Below are 19716 nucleotides of genomic sequence, written 5' to 3'. Positions count from 1 at the left end.
TTTTAAGTCTGTATGTCTTCATAAGGTCATATAAAAGCTAGTGCTTATAGATACTAGTTTATTTGTTTATTGATTGATTGATTGATTGACTAATTGAATTGTCTGTCCTCTAAGTTTCTTAGAGCCATGGACATTCTAGCTTTGTTTCCAATGGTATATATGTGATGGAAGAGTTCTTGGCATATAGCATATGCTCAGTAGGTATCTGTGGGTAAAATAAATGATTCCAAATTGCACTTCCTATAATATTCAGAGAATGAAGGTGGGCCTGTTTTGTTTTGTTTTAAGTGTTATCTCATGATTGCCCTTTCATAGATTTTGTTGACTGAAATATACTTTGATAGATCATCCTTTTTTTTCTGCCATGCTTGTGATTGTCTCAGTTGTTATTATGTTATATGAATTGTGATAAATGAATGGCATCATTAACTGGCATTTATGTTTGAGCCTTTTGAATCTACCTTTGGTTTGTATAGCCCCAGATTTAAGATAGCTTGCTGACCTTTACTAATTGATTGACACTAAGGTTGTTGGCTTTGTTCCTTCCTAGACTTCCTTGATAGCTGTCGTGCCAGTACCCTCTTAGCTGAGCTTGATGATGACGAGGACTTGCCTGAGCCTGATGAGGAAGATGATGAGAATGAAGATGACAATCAGGAGGACCAAGAATACGAGGAGGTTATGGTAGAGAGAATCTTCATTCCCTTCACTAATGTAGGATATTGAAAGCCAGGCATGGTGGTACTCACTTGTAATCCTAGCAATTGGGAAGTAGAGACAGGAATATTAAGAATTCAAGGTCATCCTCAATACTTGGGAAGTTGAGGCTAGTTTGCGCTGCATAGAAAGTTGTCTCAAAAATAAAATAGATGGGATAAAATATTACTAAAAGCCAAAAATTTTTGGTTAGTTAAATGAAGAGCTTTATAAAATGCTTTTTAGTATGTATCATTTAATGGTGTGTGCCTGCAGCACATAAGAGTGCTCAGTAGGTAAAAACTATGTGCCACTATGCCTGGTCCCTGGAATTCGTACAGTGAAAAGAAAGACTGGATTGTTACAAGTTGTCCTCTGACCTCCATTTATACACCAGGTACATACATATGTACTCACACATACACACAATAAATAGTATATATTTTTAAAAATTTAGATGACAAATGCCTGCACTTAGGAGCTTAAACCAAATTTGAGGGCAGTCTGGGATTCATAGTAAACTCCAGGCCAGACTGGGCTATATAATAAATTTGATCTCAGAATAAAGTTTGTACTAAAAGGACTGGGGGTGAAACTCAATGGTGGAGTACTTATTTAGCACATATAAAGGCTCTGGGTTCAATATCTACTATAGTGAAAAAGAAAAAAAAAAAAACACAAGAAGGTTAATATATAATACAAGACAAATGAAAAACCCCAAACACTCCATCTTTGCTGAAGATGGCCAATGAAGAGAACTGTTGTTCTTATGTTCTTTTCATCCAGACAGGGTTTCTCTGTGTATCCCTCACTGTCCTGGAGCCCTGAGACCCACTTGCCTCTGCCTTCTGAGTGCTGGGATTAAAGGCATGCACCACCACTGCCTGGCTAAAGGAGATTTTTAAGTAACAGTTATGGGGGGCTGGACTGATTGAAGAGTGTGGATCAAATAATTGAACATAAGTCTCTTGGTGTCTTTTTAATCTTAGATTCTGAGACGTCCATCCCTGCAACGTCGAGCTGGCTCTCGCTCTGACGTAACACACCATGCTGTCACTTCACAGCTACCACAGGTTCCTTCCGGGGCAGGGAGCCGACCTATTGGGGAACAGGTAATAACATGTATACCAAGACTATCATATATGTTTTACATTCGTGGGAAAGCATCAGCCAAAATGCCTATAATTATGTGCCACAAGGAGGAGGGGAAGCTCTTGGTTACAGAAACCAACTTTCCCTGATGCTTACGTTCTATACTTTACAGAGACTCTCCGATTATTCTGTTATAAAACAGTTTCTTACTTGAAACTGCTTCATCTTGGCCTTTGAGTAAACATAAGCATATATTAAAACAGCTGAGGTTTATAGTAGTCGTAATTCTGGCATTTCTCATAGAGGTAGTAGTATTTCTTTCTTCTTGAAGTCCTGGAGTTGCTTTTTCTCTTTGCACTGTGGGTCTGAAGATAACGAATTTTGTCATCAGATATGGTGGAAAGCTCCCTTATCTTTTGAACCATCTTGTCAGCCCTATAGTAGTAATCTTATTAGCAAACACTGACCACTAAGGGGTAGGCATAGTTGTTATTCTGTTACATGAAGTACCTTATTTCTTCTTTCTAAGGGCCCTTTACGTGTTGTTATTCACTGTGTTTATCAGGAGAACTATCTCTGGAAGTCATCCGTAGTAGCTTGGGGTTCAGGATGCAAACCTAGATATTCTAACACCATAAGTATATAGTGTCACATTATCTTTTGAAAAAGTTATGTCAGTCAAGTGTTTAAACTGAGAGGCATGTTTGTCATTTTGATTTTAACAGCCAACACTTCATCTATTTGTAGTGTAGAAATTTAAGGTACCTCACAAGTGACTCATCTATTTTCTGTGAATAGTTCAGAATGAAATTAAGGTGACATCAAAAAAAAACTTATTTTAAAATAATAGGCTCATAGAAATTGGTAAAGTACTACAAAAGATTGCATGTGCCACTTTACCATCCCCCCACCCCCCTCCCCCCGTGGTTAGTACTATACTATCAAATTGTGATATCAAAGCTAGGAAATAGAGGTTGAATATAGTGTGGATTTCTCTAACAACCGAACAGTATACATTTGATAAACATGGATTTTACATGTTTGCATTAGTTTTAGCTTATTTTATGCTTTAGCAGTCAGTTCAAGTAAAGGAAGTACAGTCCCTATAAAGAACTAAAGAACAGTAAGTTGGCTCAGTGGATTAATGTGGAGCAGAGAGTGCTTCACCTGGGAATCTATCTCATATACAGTCATCAATCTCAGACACTATTGTTAATGCCAAGAAGTGCTTGCTGACAGGAGCCTGATATAATTGTCTTCAGAGAGGCTCTTCCAGAGCCTGATAAATACAGAGTCAGATGCTCTCAACCAACCATTGGACTGAGAACAGGGTTCCCAATGGAGGAGTTAGAAAAAGAACTGAAGGAGCAACCTTATAGGAAGACAACAATATCAACCAACCAGACCCCTCAGAGATCCCAGAGACTAAAACACCAACTAAAGAGTCCACATGGAGGGACCCATGGCTTCAGCTGCACATGTAGCAGAGGATGGCCTTGTCAGGCATCAACGAGAGGAGAGGCCCTTGGTCCTGTGAAGACTCAATGCCCCAGTGTAGGGGAATGCCAGGGCAGTGAGGTGAGAGGAATGTGGGTGGGAGAACACTCTCATAGAGGCAGAGGGAGAGGGATGAGTTAGAGAGATTCCAGAGGGGAAACCGGGAAGGGAGATAACATTTGAAATGTAAGTAAAGAAAATATCCAATTTAAAAAAAAGGGCTCTTGACACCAAGTGTGACAAACTCAAGATTTATCGTGAGATGCACAAGTAGTAAGGAGAGAATCAGCCTCCCACAAGTTGTCCTCTGATCTCCACATAGACATAAAAATAGACATATAAATAAGTGTAATTTAGAAGTTGAAGAATTACTTAACATGTAACTACCTTATTTGGTAGATGGCTAGTCAATTTAGGAAGAATTTTTTTCCTTCAACTGCAACTGTCTGTGGAATCCTTTTGTACTAGGAAGAAGAAGAGTATGAAACCAAAGGAGGTCGCCGAAGAACCTGGGATGATGACTATGTGCTAAAGCGGCAGTTCTCTGCACTGGTTCCCGCTTTTGATCCTAGACCTGGTCGTACGAATGTCCAACAGACAACTGACCTAGAAATTCCTCCCCCAGGTACAGTATATTTAAGTGTTGTGTTGTAGTTTTAGTTGAAAACAAATGAGATGATTATATACAGTTTGAAAAGTAAAGGGCCACTTGTATCTGTAGGTTATGAATAAAACAGTTTTTTAAAACCCTAAGTTGTATTGATATTGGGGCCAGTGATAGGGTTCATGAGTAAAGGAACTTACTGCGAAGTCTGACAAACTGGGATCAAACCTGGAATCCACTTGGTAGAAGAAAAGCGCTAATAAATTATCCCACACTTTCCACATATGCTCTGTGGCATCCCCACCCCAAGTAAAACTTCAAATCTCAGAAACTATGAGTTAATAAGTTTGTGTTGTAAGAGCATCTGTTTTATAGTAATAATGAATCTTCACTTCTCATTTAAAAGATTAAATGAAGTAAGACATTTAAGGTAGTTTATCATGGTACCTGATTGTGGTTCAGTAAGTAAATGCCAAGTATTCTAGTTTATGTTCCTTGAAGAAGATTAGTCACTAAGTATGTTTTATTGATATAAAGATACTGTGTCCAATACAAAGGCACATATTTTTGTAATGTAATATTTTATGCGAAGGTAGATACAGCTTGAATAAAATGTTCTGAACTTGACATAAGAACAGTTAGTTAATGGGGAACCCACAGCAATAGACTTTCTGTATCGATCAGCTCTATCAGTATTTTTTCTACATGGTGGTTCTCTGTGTGTTGAGTCCAGCATGGTCTACAGAGTGAGTTCAGGACAGCCAGAGCTATATAGTAAGACCCTGTCCTGAAAAAACAACAACAAAAGGTACAGTGGAATGCACTACAGCAAATAAAAACTATTTCAAGAGTTGTATGAATCCCAATGCAGGGGAATGACGAGGCAATGGGGTGGAGAGGGGGATCAGAAGGAGTGCACCTTTGTGAAGGCAACTGGAGGGGGAGGGGGATAAAAGCAGGGCGGGGGAAAGGGATAACATCTCAAATGTAAATACAGAGTGTCTAATGATAAAAAAAGAAAGAGTTGTATGCTATAAAGAAGAAAAATGATAAGTTAATAAAAAGATGAGTTTTTCCTAATTATGTCATCAGTCTATTTATATTTGTGTTGATCTTAAAATATATCTATTTACTGTAAATAAAAGTTTGACAGATCATCGGCTTAGAGTAAATGATATTTCCTGAGTTTAGGTCAGTGATAATTTTAGTGTATAATTTATAAAATTAAACATTAACTGTCTTCATAGTTACATTAAGTAAAAATTTAAATATATCCTGTTCTATTATTCTGTTTCTAAGTAACCTAGGTATAATAATTCCCACTGAAAAGCAAAACGAAGCAGGCTGAAGAATGGCACGCCAGTTTAAACTGGTTTTGTTCTCAGCACTCTCTGGAGCTGTGGCCCCGGGGCCTTGATGTCCTCTTCTGGTCCCCACAGGCACCGTGTGGGATACGTGGTCCACACACATATCTATGCAGGCTATGAATTGAAGAGAATTTAATCCTTTACTTTTATTTTTAAATAAAACATTCAGGGATTATGTTATTTCAGTACTTGAGAGGCTCAGGAAAAAGATTGTGATGGGTTCAAAGGGTAGCCTGCAGCATGCTGTATCATTCAGGGCGTCCTGATCCCCACTGAGAAGACCTTTTCTCACAAACCAGACATAGTAAGTCAGATCTTGGCACCAGGAGAATCTGAAGTAGACATAGATTAGTGAATGTATGGCCTTGTCTCCTAGTGCAATGCTGTTTGTGAGATTGTCTTTGCATCTTTGATATCCTTAGGAACTCCTCACTCAGAGCTCTTGGAAGAAGTTGAATGTACTCCATCACCTCGACTGGCTCTCACATTGAAAGTAACTGGGCTTGGAACAACTCGAGAAGTTGAACTGCCACTTACCAATTTTAGATCAACCATTTTTTATTATGTACAGAAACTGCTTCAGCTGTCTTGTAATGGCAATGTGAAGTCAGATAAACTTAGGCGTATTTGGGAGCCAACTTACACGTAAGAGATTTCAACTTGATATTTAAGCAAAATTATCTCTGAGCCAAGGAACAATGAGTCTTTGTATTTTGGATTACAGGAACTTAAAAGATGTGCTGTTGTTTGCTTGTTGCTTTGCAGGAGCCAATGAGGTTGTTTCTGAGTCCAGATGCAGGGTGGCTCAGCTTCAGAGCTAGAAAAACCTTGAGAAATAGTCCATACTAATCTAGGTTCAGGCTCGAAAAGAATGACAATTGGATTTTTATAATTTCATGTGACAGAAGCACTAAATATACTTTATTTGTTCTTTTAGTGAGTTATATAAAGTATTATTTCTCATAACACATAACAACATGTAAAGGTGTTGTTTCTGAGGCATAGTTAAGTGCAGTATTTTATAACAGAGATTGATATTTAATTTCACATTTTAATTTGGCTTATGATGTTCTTTTAATAGTCCTAATCCTGGATGATAACTGATAAGAGTAGAGCTTTCTGAGACAGATAATACAAAGTCCTTCTTATCACTGCTGTCCTATCCTTTCTAGTCACAGGAACCCTAAAGGAGGCCAGAACACTTAGGATAGAGAGCATTCATATCCTCACCCTCTAGATTTGGGGATGAAGATAGGACACTGGCTAAAGAGTGCTTGGTGCCAAGCCTGGCTGCCTAGGCTCTATCCCCAAACCTACTCGATGGAAGGAGAGAGTTGACTCTTAGCGCTCTGATTTCCACATGCTTTCTGTGGTATATGTGCATTTACTAGGTGCACATGTGAATGTACATGCACACATGCACATGTGTGTGCACACACAGATAATAGCAATTTTTAAAAATTAAATTAAAAATTCTAGAATTGACACATATTTTCATTGTCCTTTGTATGTTTTATTTTTGTTTTTAAAGTGGAGTCTAATGTAGCCTAAGTTGGCCTCCAACTGTCTATGTAGCAAAGGGTGACTTTGAACTTATGACCCTCCTGCCCCTGCTCTCCTACTCTTGAGTACTGGGCCTTTGGCACCACACCTGGTGATATGTGCTTTCTTTGGATATTTTGTCTTAAAGTTTCTATTTGAACCAGACCAGGTATCATGTGGCTATAATCCCAGCATTTGGGAGGTAGAGACAGAATCTTAGTCACAAGAATCAGTTTTGAGTTCAGCCTAGTCTATACAGCAAAGGTTGTTACAAAGAGCAAGGGTCGAAGCTATCTCAGTGGTAGAATACTTGCTAGCAATTCCTTGAGTTTAATGTTTAATATTAGTATATAACTAATGAATCACCTTTTAACATATATTTTTAAAGATTATAGCTTTATTAGAAATAACTAAATCATTTGATTTATGAATTAATTGAATAATGTCTTCATGTTTAGAATCATGTATAGAGAAATGAAGGATTCGGATAAAGAAAAGGAAAATGGGAAAATGGTAAGTTATTTTTAGAAAGTGGGTTCTGTTTTTAGTTACTTAGTAAAAAAAGTAAAAGGGTATCTTAGCCACTGTGGCATTGCTGTAAAGAAACCATGACCAAGGCACCTCTTACAAAGAGCGCATTTATGAGGGGGCTTGCTTACACTTACGGAGACTTAGTCCATTTTCATTATGGCGCTGAGCATGGCATCTAGCAGGAGCAGAGCTGGAGAAGTAGCTGAGAGCTACAGCCTGTTCTATAGGCAGCAGGATAAGAGGAGACACTGGGTCTGGCATGGGCTTTTGAAACCTCAAAACCTACTCACTCCCAGTGACTTGCTTCATCCAATAAAGCCCACTTCCTAATCCCCCTAATCCTATGAAAGGGTTCCACTCCCTGGTGACAAAGCATTCAACTATATGAGCCTATGAGAGCTATCTTAGTCAAACCAACACATTCCACTCCCCAGCCCCATAGCTTTGTTTAATGTAATGCAAAACTGCATTTAGTCCAACATAAGTTCTCATGGGGGCTGGAGAGATGGCTCAGTGGTTAAGAGCACTGACTGCTCTTTTAGAGGTTCTGAGTTCAATTCCCAGCAACCACATGGTGGCTCACAACCATCTGTGATGGGATCTGATGCCTCTTCTGGTGTGTCTGAAGACAGCTACAGTGTAGTTATATATAATAAATAAATAAATCTTTTTTTTTTTTTTTAAGTTCCCATGGTCTATTAAAAGTCTCCACACTGTTTAAAGTCTCTGAGGCTTGTGACAGTCTTAACTGTAACCCTTTGGAAAGTCAAGATACAGGCCACATCTGACATACAATGGCTCAGACTATATATTACTATTTGGAAAGGGAGAAAGCGCATAGTGAGTAAATTCTGGACCAAAGCCTGGCTGAAAACCAGCAGGGCAGAGTTCAAATCCTGTATGTCTATGTCTGATGTCATAGTGGTCCTCAGGTCTCTAACTCCTTTCAGCTTTGTTGACTGCAACATACTTGTTTCTGTTGGGCTGGTCCCACACCCAGTCTGAAGCTCTCCTTGGCGGGTATCTCACAGCGCTGGCATCTCCCACATCTTGAGGTTTCCAAGGCAATCCAGGCTTCATTCAGTGTCTTCTCTGAACCTTCATGCAGGGATACGTTGGACACACACCTGGCCTCGAGGCTTTCTTCAGTCAGTGAGGGAGATCCACAACCCCTTTCTTGTACTTGAGATTCTAAAACCATATACCTGAAGTTGCCAAGGTCTGATCATTGATGGGCAGGAATTTAGCCCCCTGGTCCAATTACATTTACATCAAATTTCTATTAATTGTTTTCTTCAGTACTTAAGCTTTTAGTTCATTTTCACAGGTTGGAAACTTAGTAGGGTGGGGTTTTGCCTTGTGCTCACCACTTCCTTTATTCCATTTAGCATCAGACTTTCTTTACATTTTTATTTCCTTGAGCAATGGATTTAGCCCTGTTATACTTCCTGATGCTCCTGTTCTCAAACAGTACATTTTTGTATTTCTTTTTGGCCAGCTTATTTCTTTTCATTCTAGATATGCATAGGAATGATTACTAATATTTATAGGACGGACTCAATGCTAGATTGTAATCTAGATTGAAATCTCCTTTGGGAAGGCATTAATCTAAAACTTTAATTTTGCCTCAGGCAGATTTTAAGGAGAAGGACAAAAAGCAGCTACATTGTTAGTCAAACTATCACAAAACAGTCTGTGCTCCACTTAATAATATTATTTCCCTCAAGGGGACTTCCTGAGTTGAGAGACTGGAGTGGGTGGGGGGAGGGGAGGGGAGGGGAGAGAGAGAGAGAGAGAGAGAGAGAGAGAGAGAGAGAGAGAGAGAGAGAGAGAGAGAATGAATGAATGAATGAATGAATGAATGAATGAATGAATGAATGAGAATGAATATAAGGCCTGGCATGGGCTTTTGAAACCTCAAAGCCCATCCCTGGTGACATACTTCTAACAAGGCCACACCTCCTAATCCTTCTAATACTACCAGAGGTCCACTCCCCATTGACTAAGGATTCCAATATAGGAACCTATGGGAGCCATTTAATTCAAACCAACACAAAGAGAAACAGTTGAAGAGGAAAGGAGCTAACACTGAGTTATTGAAGATAGATTAAGTGCATGATCTTAAAGCTAGTCATGTAATGCATGTGACACATCATAGACCTCATCACTGGGAAAGGCCAATGTTTGGTTTTTCCTATTGTAGGGTTGCTGGTCTATAGAGCATGTGGAACAATACCTTGGCACTGACGAATTACCAAAGAATGACTTGATAACCTACCTGCAGAAGAATGCTGACGCCGCTTTCCTGCGCCACTGGAAATTAACTGGCACTAATAAAAGTATTAGGAAAAACAGAAATTGTTCTCAGCTTATAGCTGCATATAAGGTATATATTGCATTAAAACCTTGGTTTCAGTGGAATGGCTCTGAACGTTGTTTGAGTTTGAAAACTTGAGGGGCTAGGGTACAGTCAGTGATAGAGTGCTTACGCAGCATGCATAAGGCCTTGGATTAGATCCTAGTACCAGAAAGAAAGAAGAAAAGAAAAACAGCATAAAGGAATGGTCCTTGGGATTTTTTTTTTTTTTTAAGTTTGAATGAGCATGGTTTATGTGTCAGTGTTAAAATTACAAATGCTGCTTGTGGCCTTGGGTCTGAGTAGACCAAAGCTTATGTTAGTTTCATTATCTTTGGTACTGTGAATTGGTTTGAATATAATTTAAATTTTGTTTTGTGTAATAATGTTTATTTCAAAAAAGGAAAAAACTTCAACAGTCGTATTAATACTAAGAATAATAAATGTTTTTTTTGAAAAGTGATTGATTGCTAATTTTGTTAATTGTTTAGGATTTTTGTGAGCATGGAACAAAGTCTGGATTAAACCAGGGGGCTATTTCTAGTCTTCAAAGTAGTGATATTCTTAATTCGACAAAAGAGCAGCCTCAGGCTAAAGCAGGCAACGGACAGAACCCCTGTGGAGTAGAGGATGTCCTTCAGCTTCTGCGCATTCTGTATATAGTCGCAAGTGATCCTTACTCAAGGATATCCCAAGAAGGTCTGTAAGAAACCATCTTCTATTTCTATAGCAGATAGAAAACAGTAACTTTTAATTTTTATTAATGATGTTAATTAATTTTACAGATGGTGATGAGCAGCCTCAGTTTACCTTTCCACCTGATGAATTTACTAGTAAAAAAATTACCACAAAAATTTTACAGCAGATTGAGGTAATGTAGTTGCATGGGGACCTTTGGTGTGCTTTTCTTGGGTTGCCTTTTCCTCTTCTGCCTCTGATTATGTCTTCATTTGTTCTTTAGCAATAGAGTGCACATAGTCTTTGTGTTCACTATAAAGTATATTTAATGCCTCTTAGCACTACTGTGTTTCATGTTAATTTGCAGGAACCATTGGCATTGGCAAGTGGGGCCTTGCCAGACTGGTGTGAGCAGTTAACCAGCAAGTGTCCTTTCTTGATCCCATTCGAAACCAGACAGCTTTACTTCACCTGTACTGCATTTGGTGCATCCAGGTAGGAAATGAAGCTTTTACGTTTATAGAATAAAGAGGTTTTTCATTATAAAACTTTAAAATATGCAAATACACTGCTAAGATTGATGGAGGGAATATAGTGTTTTTAGTTTTTGTGATGCATTATCGACACCTAAAAGTTCTGTTTTCAGGTGAATACATATGCTGTTGGTGCAACATGGATTGCACGAACTGATACAGTGTAGATTGTAGCATCAGTTTTTATTTCCTAATACTTCAGGTTCTTCATAACTTACATAGATTATTAATTGTCAGAATTCTTAGCCACATAAAAGTGAATGCTGGCAAATGGCCCTTCATTTTTATTTTAGTGCTAGAGTCTCCCCCAGGCCCAGCCAGTGCCCGCTGGGCAGTTTTCAGTCACTGAGCTGCAGCCCCTCTTTTTGCAGATACTGTTGGGATCTAACTGACACTGTTTCTTTCCACTGCCCCATGTACTTTTATTAATTTTGTTCTATCTCTCCTCTAGACCAGTTTCGCGAGGGCAGGGCTTTTTACACCCTTTTGTTATCTATTGTAGTTGAATTTCCTGAAACAGGGTGTATTACAGATGTTTGTGTAATGATATATTGTGGAATGATTTTTTTTTAGCTCACCTATTTTGGAAACGTAGATATAAAATCATAAATGTGATTGTATCTCTATTCTGACTAAGTTACAATTTCTACCTTTAAATAACATTCAAAAAGCATTTATACATGTTAATCTATGGGCTTCTGTGATAAATGGCATTGGTTATGATTTCTAGAAAATGAAGTAGGTAAGGAAGCAGATTCTTAAAGTCCCTAGTTGTCTGCTAGCCACTGCATGTATGTGCACATGTGTGCACATGCTCTCCCTGCACTCATAGTCACAGGCACCTTCTCTGACTTTCACACACGCAGTTAATAACATTAAATTAAAAGAACAGGTTATCTGAGTAGGTAACGATGCTCAGCACCAAACCTGAGAACCCGAGAGCTGACTTCCGAGAGGTGCTCGCTAATTTCCCCACGTATTCTTGAAAACACACACACACACACACACACACACACACACACACAGGAAAAAAGGTCTTTAACTACCATAATGGTGGTTGCTTAGTGCCTGTCTAAATAAATTGTTGCTTAGGGCCAGAGAGATGGCTCAGCAGTTAAGAGTCCTGAGTTCAATTCCCAGCAACCACATGGTGGCTCATAACTGTCTGTTATGGGATCTGATGCTCTCTTTTGGTATGTCTGAAGACAACTACAGTGTACTCATATATATAAAATAAATATTAAAAAAAATAAATTGTTGCTTAAAAAATTAACTAGTTAGGCATATTGGCTTACAGCTATAATTCCAGCACTCTGGAGTCTAACGCAAGAGGATGGACAAGAGGCCAGCCTGTGCTACATAGTTCCAGGCCATCGTGGGATATCATCAGACACTGTATCAAGAAAACAAACAAAAAATTACCTAACTGAACACATTCTTAAGAGTCTGAGTACAGCATTATGTAACTGTAATCCTGGGAACTGGGAAATGGATATAGAAAAGCCTGCTTCAAAACAACACTTAAAAAAAATTGAAAACCACCCCTCCCAACATTTTCTTCTACTGATAATTTAGCAGCCCATTCAGCTGCTCTAAGGACTGTGGTGTTGTGTTTCAGAGCCATAGTGTGGCTACAGAACCGACGGGAAGCCACCGTGGAGCGAACGAGGACCACGAGCAGTGTGAGGCGAGATGATCCTGGGGAATTTAGGGTTGGTCGACTCAAGCACGAAAGAGTCAAAGTTCCCCGTGGAGAGTCTCTGATGGAGTGGGCTGAGAATGCCATGCAGATACACGCAGACCGGAAGTCAGTTCTTGAGGTACCCTCCCTTGGAGGTGGAGTCTTGTTTTTGGTTTTATGGAAAAAGATGCATGGGAACCTGGTAATCCGTGTAAAACCATGGCAGAAAAACAAGGAGAGGGCTTCTGTGATCTTTGCAGATGCTTTCTCCCTGGCAGAATGTCTCAGAATGCTTCCCCACCTCTCTTGATATCAAAGTCTGGGTTGTGACTTACCTTATTCGGGCTGAATTCTTTCTGTCGGTTGAACATTACCCATCTATGAAGCTGTGCTGTTAGATGATCTAGTTTGGGAGCAGATGGTGCGCAGTATTACTTCCCCTAAGTTGTGCTAGGTCGAGCTGCCTGCACTGGCACGCATCACATACTGCAGAGATGCCGCTGCGGGGTGCTATGGAGCTTTTCAACCCTGAGGAAAGACCCTAGTCAATCCAGTTATGGATTTAAAGACTTATTGGCTAGATACTAGTAGGACAGACAACCCGTGAGCCAAGTTTGACAGTGCTGTGCAGCACAAGTATAGGGAAGGGATTTTAAAGGGGAGCACATGAGGACCTTCAGTATCCATGCCAGCCAGCAAAAGCTGCTCTGTTCTCCCAGGGTAAGTGATAAGGTATCTTGAAACAATCTCTGGGCATCTATCTGTGTAACTGTGTTACAGAAGTAAAAAAAAGCAGTTACCTCATAACAAGTACACGTCGTTCTTGTACATTTTTGGGTGAGAGTTGCTGAGTCAGGGTTACTGGGAACTTCCCTTCCAGGGACTGGAGTCAGAGACCAGTGGCTGGTGAGTACCAGTGTGGGCACCTAGTGTAAAATGGAGCTCCTTTAACCTTTACATCAGATGCTAAGTCTGATGTACACGGCTCTGTTACTTTTCCTTTATATACGACTTTGTTCGCTTTTATCCTACTCTTTCATCACATCTTTCCTTATTAAATGCTTTTTAACTTTTTTGTTTTGAGATGTGCTATATTTAGTTTTTGTGAAATTTTCCTTATCATTTTTGTATCAGAGTGTAGAAACCTTCAAGATAATTGCTTAAAGTCACAATAACTGGAAGAATTTTAGGCTTTAGGTCACAAAAACCCAGGTAGAAAAAAAATATCATCCTTTCTTCAAGAAAATAACAGAACCACTTTATCTTTATCAAAAGAGATTTGATTTTCTCTGATGGAAAGGTCAGATTTAATTATTCTGCTGAGGTGTGAGATATACTCTCCAAAGTTATGAGAAGTAATTAATGTTTGCACTTTACTCGGTGCAGTGCCTGACAGCCCAATAGTATCAAATGAGAAACTTTATGAAAGCACAGAAGCCTAGGTCTGTGTTGCTTATCATAGTCCATCTTGATCTATTGACCAGATGCCGTGAACTGGTGCATGTGACAAGATGCTCAAGGTGTGGTGGCAGCACACACCTTTGATCCTGCACTGGCAGAGGCAGGCACATCTCTTGAGTTCAAGGCCAGCCTGGTCTACAGAGAGTTTTAGGACATCCATGACTACAACAAGACAGGGTCAAGAAACCCTGTCTTGAAATAAAAGCACCAGCCAAAAACCTCAAATTGTTACACTTAAGTGACCCTTTCTTTATCATTCTTTTGTCGTTGTAGGTTGAATTTCTCGGAGAAGAAGGAACTGGCTTGGGACCCACGTTAGAGTTTTATGCTCTTGTGGCAGCAGAATTCCAGAGGACTGATTTGGGGACTTGGCTTTGTGATGATAATTTTCCAGATGATGAATCTCGTCATGTGAGACTGATTTCTTGTCTTGTGTTTTGAGTTATGACTGCTTTCACAAAATGTTAAAATAGGCTATGCTTTTAGAACATGAGCCAGATTTTCTGCCTATACATGCTGGCTTGCTTGTTTGTTTTGAATATATCTAGTTTATTTTATGTGTATGAGTGTATTTTCTGTATGTATGCATATGCACCACATGCATGCTTATGCAGGGGAGATCTGATGTAGGCATTGCATTACTGAGGTTGGCGATATGGGCGGTTGTGACCGCTGTGTGGGTGCTGGGAACTGAAGTGAGGAGCCGTTCTTTCACCTGCTGAGCCAGCTCTCCATTCCCATCTCATCCCTGTCCCCAGTACTGCCACTAGGAAAGCCCTTTTCTAACTTAAACGTGTGTGAGAGTGTGGGGGCGGCAAGCATGATGCAGATCAGGAGGACAACTTGCAGAAATTGGTTCTCTGCTAGTATCTGTAAAATCCAGGGATTAAACTCAGGCCAACAGGTTTAATGGTGAGTGCTTTACCGTCATCTTGCCAGCCAGGTTTTTGTTTCCTTAAACACTTTTTTATTCACTTTTAAACTTTCTCTTACATCTGTGTGTACAAGTGTATGTTTGTATCGCTCATGCCATGTTGCATGTCAAAAGCATCTTGTGGGAAGGGTCTGTTCCTTGCTTCTACTCTACAGGTCACGATTGACTTTAAGAACAATAGCTCTTAGCCAGTTAGACAATTGTTGTTTTTTGTTTTATTTTGTTTTGTGTTTGGAGAGGGTATTACTATTTTGCCCAAGCTGGCCTCTACTTTTAATTACTAAATAATTTTAGTGCCATTGAAATATTTCTAAAGGATTAAATTTGGTTTCCAAATTAATTAACATGCATGCATCTTCTGATGACTAAATTTGAAAGATGTTTCATGTTTGTGATTCTTTGTTAAAGCAATGGAAGGTTTGGTTACTATTATATTTATTTAAATATTTATTGATTTGTCATTTTTCCTTCTAAAGGTTGATCTTGGAGGTGGATTGAAGCCTCCTGGATATTATGTGCAGCGATCATGTGGACTGTTCACAGCACCATTTCCACAAGACAGTGATGAGCTTGAAAGGATCACCAAACTCTTCCATTTCCTTGGGATTTTCTTAGCCAAATGTATCCAAGACAATAGATTGGTGGACTTACCTATTTCTAAGCCTTTCTTTAAACTTATGTGCATGGGCGACATTAAAAGCAATATGAGCAAACTGATCTATGAGTCCCGAGGCGACAGAGACTTGCACTGTACTGAAAGTCAGTCTGAAGCTTCTACGGAAGAAGGTCATGATTCCCTCTCAGTAGGAAGCTTTGAAGAGGATTCAAAATCAGAATTTATCCTTGATCCCCCTAAGCCCAAACCCCCAGCCTGGTTTAATGGAATTTTAACTTGGGAAGATTTTGAACTTGTAAATCCACACAGGGCCAGATTTTTAAAAGAAATTAAAGACCTTGCTATTAAGAGGCGCCAGATTTTAGGCAATAAAAGTCTTTCTGAAGATGAGAAGAACACAAAGTTACAGGAACTAGTGCTCAAGAATCCATCAGGTTCTGGACCTCCACTTAGCATAGAGGATTTAGGGTAAGATTTTTGTATACAGTCTTCAACCTAACAAATGGGGAAAGTTAATGGTTTCTGTTTTTCTGACCTTGTAGATCTGTAGTCTATCAGTAAAGTCTATATAGTCTATAGAAAATGCTGGTTTTCTGTTTGAACCTTTGATTTATTGTTATTATAAAAGATAGTATTGTGTCAAGTGTATGTAACATTGATTGGTATGGCATTTTTCTAGTGTCCATAAAGTCTTGGGTTGGGTCTCCAAGAATCAGAGGTTCAAGGTTAGTCTTAGCTATACAGAAAGTTTGAGGCCAGTTTATCATGCAAAGGTCAGAAATGATTGGCATAAAAACCTTCATTGGCTGTATCAGCTAACTCCAATACTATAGCCATTGATAAATTTCTTTCCTGTATATATAATTGTCATAACTTAAGTACTTTCATATATCCTTTGTAATGTTTGCTAGTAATTGTAAGAAACAGTGTTTGGCTATACATTCATATGCTACATGAGTGTTTCAGTCCTAGATGGACCACATGAACAAGGTTGCTCCCATACAGTTAACATGGACTTGAAATTCTGCCATTTGATCTCTTCATTGAATCTTTCCTATGTTTCCCTGTTTTTTTCTTTTAAATTTATTTATTTATCTTTTGTATATGAGTGCTCTCTATCTGTATGTACCCTTGCATGCCAGAAGAGGGCATCAGATCTCTGTACAGATGGTTGTGAGCCACCATCTGGTTATTGGGAATTGAACTCAGAAAAGCAGACAGTGCTGTCTCAAGCTTCTGTTTACCTGTTTTTAAGCAGGAACGGTTAGCATTGTAATACGCCTGCCTACAGTATTCAGCAAAGTAACATGCTGTACAAGTTTGAGGCCGCCTAGTAATATGCTTTGTAATAGCATCTGAATGTGTAGTAAAATGTGTCATTTAGATTTAAGTACAGTTCATGTTGTATAGCAGAAGAGTTGCCTGATGGACACACTTCTAAGATTGTGTCTCCATCATTAAATGTGAGCTAACTGTGGTGGTGCATGCCTTTCAACTGAGAACTTGGAATTGAGGCAAGGTCTCTGTGAGCTCAGCAAGCCTGTGATCTGCATAGTGAGTTCCAGGCTAGCCACCAGGGCTACATAGTTACATGCTATAAAAAACCAAGACGTATGAGATAACTATATGTTAAGGGATTTCTTTGTTCCCTCTGAATATACACACACTTTGTATACATTGTGAATAACAAAGCAATTATTTCTTCTGAGGGAGAAAAGCATTATAAACATTCTCCTATAAAAAGTCATATAGAAATTTTCAGTTGGATAATTTTTTTCCTTAAAAAGTGATTCATGGCAGGCTATGTTTTTATGTAGTCTTTGCACAGCCCAAAAAGTTTGCAACAGTTGTCTTAATAGTTTTTATGCACAAGGTTTTGCCCTTAAAAACTCAAACTCTCATAAAAGGTTTGAGCCCAGTGTTTCAAATAAATAGGTAAGAAAGCATAAGTAGGCTGATTTTACTCTAAACTGGTATGCCGGTTTCTGTTGGTGGAGTGTGAGAGCACTTGAGGTTTGGGCTGCACCGTTATAAACTCAGACAGCTGCTGAATAGTAATCAAATCTTTCTGAACTTCCAGTTTAAATTTCCAGTTTTGCCCATCTTCAAGAATATATGGTTTCACAGCTGTGGATCTCAAGCCCAGTGGGGAAGACGAGGTAAAGCGTTTGATCTTTGTACAGTCACTAAGCTCTAACACGTCCTCTTAGCAAAGCACTAATACTGCCAAACTTTGCTTTGCAGATGATAACAATGGATAATGCAGAGGAATATGTGGACTTGATGTTTGACTTCTGTATGCACACGGGTATTCAGAAACAGATGGAGGCTTTTCGAGGTAATTTTAAAGAGCTGCATTTCCTTGTACTTTGACTAACAACAACACTACTGCGTATCATCAAATTTGCCCCTAGGCTCTGCTCTAGCAGAGTAGTCAGGACAGGTTTGAACACACTGTATTATTCTTTCCTCTTCCTGCTCTGGAGGAATGAACACTTCTCACCCTCATTTGTTCATTTGTAAGTGGATATAAATTTATCCACATAACCTATAACACAGTGAGAGTGAATTAATTATACTGTAGGTCACTTGAAAACGTGAATACAACCTTGGCTGCTGTTGTGACAAAGAGTCAGACTAATAGTTACAATAAATGAGAATTTGGCTACTGACTATAGAGACCAAATATTCTTTCTGCTCACATTTGTGATATTAAGCATTGATTTTCTTTGCATTTTGAGGGGTGGAGTGCTGGGGACTGATCTCATAGCCCATCTTTCTCTACAAAGATTTGTATTTGTGATTTTGGAATCATGACTTAGGAACTGAGTCTGTGCTTTGCTTTCTTTTTTTCTTTCTTTCTTTGTGTGTGTGTGTGTGTGTGTGTGTGTGTGTGTGTGTGTGTGTGTGTGTGTAATGTAGATGGGTTTAATAAAGTTTTTCCAATGGAGAAATTAAGTTCCTTCAGCCATGAGGAAGTCCAGATGATTCTTTGTGGAAATCAGTCACCGTCATGGGCAGCAGAGGACATTATCAATTACACTGAACCTAAGCTTGGCTATACACGTGACAGGTATGTATTCATAACTTCTAAGGTACAGACCTTTTCATGTCTAAAAATCAACTGACAGATTTTTAAAAAACTATGATTTAGATAACTACATTTATAATACGTAGGCAAGCAGAGGGATTGTGAGGTAGTGCATTGAGGAGGCTAAGGAGATTACAGGTGACCAGGTCGCAGCCACTGCTCAGACGCCTTTTCTCACTGAGTTTAACCATGAAAATTGTAAGCCCTTAGATTTACTAAAGTGTAACTGAGAAGCGCCAGATTTTTTATCTGGCTTGAGGAATTCTCAGGAGTAATCACACCTGTGTAACAGGAGCCTGAATAAAAAACAGTTGTAGACATCCTCGGTCTTAACTATATTCGTTTCTAGTCATTGAAACAGCCATCAATTCATTTTCTTGGTTTTGAATTTTAATAAGTGAAATCATGCAATCGTATATATACTCTCTCTGGTCTGGTTGTTTAACAATATGATTATAAAATTCATCTGCATTGTGATATACAGTAGTAGTGGTATTTCACTGATAGGTAGCATTCCATTATACTTTAGTAGAAGGTACCACAAGATTTGACTGAAAACAGATCAAATATATTCTGATAAATTTAGCCTTGTCTGTTAAGTAGACAAGTGTATTTTAAAAGTCTGGTTTTGAGCCTGTTTACTCTCCTCATTGTTTGCATCCTTACTGTGTGTGTGAGGCAGCCTTTGAACTTTGAGCTGTGCCAGCCCATTTTTTCCTAACTCACTTTCTAGGCAGTCTTGTTTCTGGCATGCACATTTGTTTGGGAGGTTACTGTTGACTTAACGAGCAGCAGTAGTTGTGAGCTTTGTCTTCATTTCAGTCCATGGTCAAATCAATACAGCTGTATTTTTGTTCTCTCAGCCCTGGCTTCCTTAGGTTTGTGAGGGTTTTATGTGGCATGTCCTCAGATGAAAGGAAAGCATTCCTGCAGTTTACCACTGGCTGTTCAACTCTACCCCCAGGTGGACTGGCTAACCTGCATCCGAGGCTCACAGTTGTACGAAAGGTATACACTAGCTAGTGGAGAATCCAGCG

At 39.1% G+C, this 19716-nt stretch overlaps 1 protein-coding gene across 7 annotated transcripts in view; it reads left to right on the top strand.

Annotated features, from left to right (window-relative positions):
- HECTD1 (HECT domain E3 ubiquitin protein ligase 1) overlaps positions 1 to 19716 on the top strand; it is an 83810-nt gene that overhangs the window by 63092 nt on the left and 1002 nt on the right. For 2 of the 7 annotated variants that reach the window (XM_080934537.1, XM_080934535.1), the window contains exons 27-42: positions 551 to 678; positions 1686 to 1808; positions 3754 to 3910; positions 5679 to 5901; positions 7257 to 7311; positions 9533 to 9715; positions 10177 to 10384; positions 10471 to 10556; positions 10731 to 10858; positions 12515 to 12716; positions 14312 to 14449; positions 15449 to 16056; positions 17669 to 17747; positions 17833 to 17926; positions 18511 to 18661; positions 19543 to 19687. In XM_080934537.1, coding sequence (XP_080790663.1) covers positions 551 to 678; positions 1686 to 1808; positions 3754 to 3910; positions 5679 to 5901; positions 7257 to 7311; positions 9533 to 9715; positions 10177 to 10384; positions 10471 to 10556; positions 10731 to 10858; positions 12515 to 12716; positions 14312 to 14449; positions 15449 to 16056; positions 17669 to 17747; positions 17833 to 17926; positions 18511 to 18661; positions 19543 to 19687 — 2708 coding nt within the window. Of the gene's footprint in view, positions 1 to 550; positions 685 to 1685; positions 1809 to 3753; positions 3911 to 5678; positions 5902 to 7256; positions 7312 to 9532; positions 9716 to 10176; positions 10385 to 10470; positions 10557 to 10730; positions 10859 to 12514; positions 12717 to 14311; positions 14450 to 15448; positions 16057 to 17668; positions 17748 to 17832; positions 17927 to 18510; positions 18662 to 19542; positions 19688 to 19716 lie in introns of all 7 variants that reach the window. The other 5 variants (XM_080934536.1, XM_080934534.1, XM_080934540.1 and 2 more) reach the window with 3 other exon arrangements.

This window comes from Micromys minutus (assembly GCF_963924665.1).
Source record: "Micromys minutus genome assembly, chromosome: 1".
NCBI classification, from domain to species: Eukaryota; Metazoa; Chordata; class Mammalia; order Rodentia; family Muridae; genus Micromys; species Micromys minutus.
Note: the sequence above shows the minus strand (reverse complement) of the source record. Positions and strands in the feature narration are given on the sequence as shown.